Source organism: Contarinia nasturtii, unplaced genomic scaffold (genome assembly GCF_009176525.2).
Source record: "Contarinia nasturtii isolate CC-2019 unplaced genomic scaffold, AAFC_CNas_1.1 Cnas_scaffold_4324, whole genome shotgun sequence".
Lineage (NCBI taxonomy): Eukaryota > Metazoa > Arthropoda > Insecta > Diptera > Cecidomyiidae > Contarinia > Contarinia nasturtii.
The window spans coordinates 1-2520 of NW_022201619.1; the positions used below are offsets into that span (position 1 = coordinate 1).

A 2520-nucleotide genomic window follows, 5' to 3' on the forward strand; every position below is an offset into this window, starting at 1 on the left:
GTCTCATTTCGTGCACCATTATGTACAATTGTATACAGAATTTTACAGACAACAAAATATCGACAACAGACACATCGACTTGCTGGAATCTGTTGAAAGCGTAATAGACACACAACAACAGAACAAAACGATTATCTCTTTATTACGCTATGTGTGTCTGTAGGCTGTGTGTTCGTACTGATTTCAGCAGGCAGTAGGATATTTCTAGCGGGATAAATAACTCATCGCATGCCGTAATAAATAACGTTGCCTGCTGAGAGCAGTACAAACAAAATACATGTTTGTTAGGCGCCGTATAGCAATGTCACGACATACATCCATACGAATGTATGCGAATGTAATACACGGTATACGGCGCGAACATATAGTTAATCATTGTTGTCAGAATGGCCCTTTACAAAGCATCATATTCATGCATAGTTTGGTTTTTCGGTCGTGGCGTTTTCGCAAATGCAAACAAAATAATGTGTTATCCTCACAGGTCCAATCCGGTTGACAAGTTATAAAACCCTCTTCGTCCAATTGATGCGAGGCGACCCGTTTCATATCGACTTCGATATTCTCTTCGCCCGTTTTTTCATTTTTCCTCTTGATGCCGAATCGAATGTCATGGTCGAACGTTCGAAATTCCCACCTTCAAGAGAAAACAAAGAGGTTTTTCGAATATCAATTTTTCCCCGCCTTGGAATCACATCAGGGAATGATATAGAATGAAATGATGAATGGTAACTTTACTCACTTGAGAGCACATCCAGATTCCATACCTAGAGAAAAAGAAAAGGGAGCAAAAGAAAAAAATAAAAATAATTTAAAATTATCAACAAATATTCAAAATAAATATTCCGTACATTTAAATTCCAATTTTATTTTCGAGCCTTTCTTTATAATAGTATCGATAAAGTCCTCATTGTTATTGTCTTTTTCATCACGCATTACATACATCTCTTTCGGAATTTTTCCACCCCAATTCAACTGAAAATGTTATATTGATAAGAAAAAACAAAATTATATTCAAGAAACTTGAAAAGAATGAGGAAGATTGTGCGTTATATATTTATATTTTGTGACCAATATAAGTAAATGGTCTGATTTATTGTCAACCAATAATGAAGACGCCATCTAGGCAATTCCATACTCAAACTAAACTGATAATAACAGTGGTTATTGCAAGCATATAGCGATTCGAAGCATTAATTTTGACCTTTTTTTATCATATTGCAAATATATCTTTATTTTACTCATAGATTGACACCCAATTTTACCTTGTGCATACATTTCGGGTCACCGTCTTCATCTGTTTGAGTTCCACCAAAATACTTTGGTATTTGCGATGGATCGATATGTTCAAGCATTTTAGGCAACCATTTTTTTGAATCTTGCTTGAAAATTAGAATTTTACCCAACGTATATTCGTCCAAAAATCTCTTTACAATATTGAACACAATAGCAAACACCTTCGGCACTGTTGGGTATATAGAATAATATAAAATTTGTTATTTCAAGTATACACATAAAATGATGAGAGAGAATGAGAGATAGAGATAGAAAGTCGAAGCGACTGTAAAAAGTAAATGAAAAAAATGACATGGAAATGGTGAAAAATAGCTTCATATGCATACCATTGATTATGTAGCAATATTTAAGGATTTCCGGGTAGTTTGCTTCGTAGCTTTTTATGAGTGAAATGACCACTTCGGCGGCTAGCAAAATTTATATAAACATGTGTTTAATAAATATGTGTTAACATCATACAATCTATGCGATCATAAAAGTAACAATGAAATTCATATCACTGCTGTTGTGAATGTGTGTTAACTTACCTGGACGCCATGTATACTGTTTCACATTAAATCCAGCCATATCAAATAAAACAACAAACTGTCTGGCCTGAGGCCCATGCTTGATACTCTGTTCAAATGCAAGGTTCATATACTTTTCCAATATTTTAATCGTTGATCGAATGAAATCTGCACGGCTCACCGTATGCAGCATACCTAAGGAAAAAATCATAAAAGAATTAGTGAATAGTAGAAAATAATCAATATAATATACAGGGTGTCTCATATAAGTGGCTCACTACGGAGGATATAAATTTTATTTTTTTCTTCTGTTGGTATAATTTTTAAAAATGTGCTCCGATAGAAATTCAGCAAATAAATTTCTGTGAACAAAAGAGAAAAACGAAATTTATTCCCTCAGTAGTGAGCCACTTATATGAGACAGGATATGTGAAATATTTCCTAATGAAATATGATGTCAGCATCAATAAATTATTATGGAAAATTAGAATGCTACACTCTTATATCGGTGGTATTAATATTTAGTAATTTGGGATTTTCAGCTACGATTAATCCAAAAGGACTAAAAAGTAATCCAATGGGATCATTTTATATTTTCTAACTTGAGTTCAATAAACACTTTTTTGTTGTTTGTAAAAAAATATCTCAAAATGAATCTTCCTTTGGAACACTGTTTCATATTGTATTGACATTTACATGAAACTTCAAATGCTTGTCATTG

The 2520-nt window shown here is 33.2% G+C and overlaps 1 protein-coding gene across 2 annotated transcripts; it reads right to left on the bottom strand.

Annotated features, from left to right (window-relative positions):
- Positions 1-6: 6 nt before the first annotated feature.
- On the bottom strand, positions 7-2502 carry LOC116350963 (SEC14-like protein 2). 2 transcript variants are annotated; one of them, XM_031782982.1, is made up of 7 exons: positions 2402-2502; positions 1821-1994; positions 1620-1700; positions 1263-1462; positions 849-972; positions 740-764; positions 7-634 (listed from the first exon to the last, which is right to left on the bottom strand). In XM_031782982.1, the coding sequence occupies exons 2-7, from the start codon at positions 1990-1992 to the stop codon at positions 382-384; spliced, it is 855 nt and encodes a 284-aa protein (XP_031638842.1). In that variant the 5' UTR covers positions 1993-1994; positions 2402-2502; the 3' UTR covers positions 7-381. The 2 variants fall into 2 exon arrangements, with proteins under 2 accessions (XP_031638842.1, XP_031638841.1); XM_031782981.1 differs by having other exon boundaries at positions 2298-2481.
- Between the last annotated feature and the right edge of the window lie 18 nt (positions 2503-2520).

Excerpts from the sequence above, each read along its gene's own strand:
- LOC116350963 (XM_031782982.1), bottom strand. The coding sequence starts at position 1,992 with ATGCTGCATACGGTGAGCCGTGCAGATTTCATTCGATCAACGATTAAA. Across the intron at positions 1,701-1,820 it reads ACAGTATACATGGCGTCCAG|CCGCCGAAGTGGTCATTTCA; the intron begins GTAAGTTAACAC and ends AAATTTTGCTAG. Across the intron at positions 1,463-1,619 it reads ATATTGCTACATAATCAATG|TGCCGAAGGTGTTTGCTATT; the intron begins GTATGCATATGA and ends TATACCCAACAG.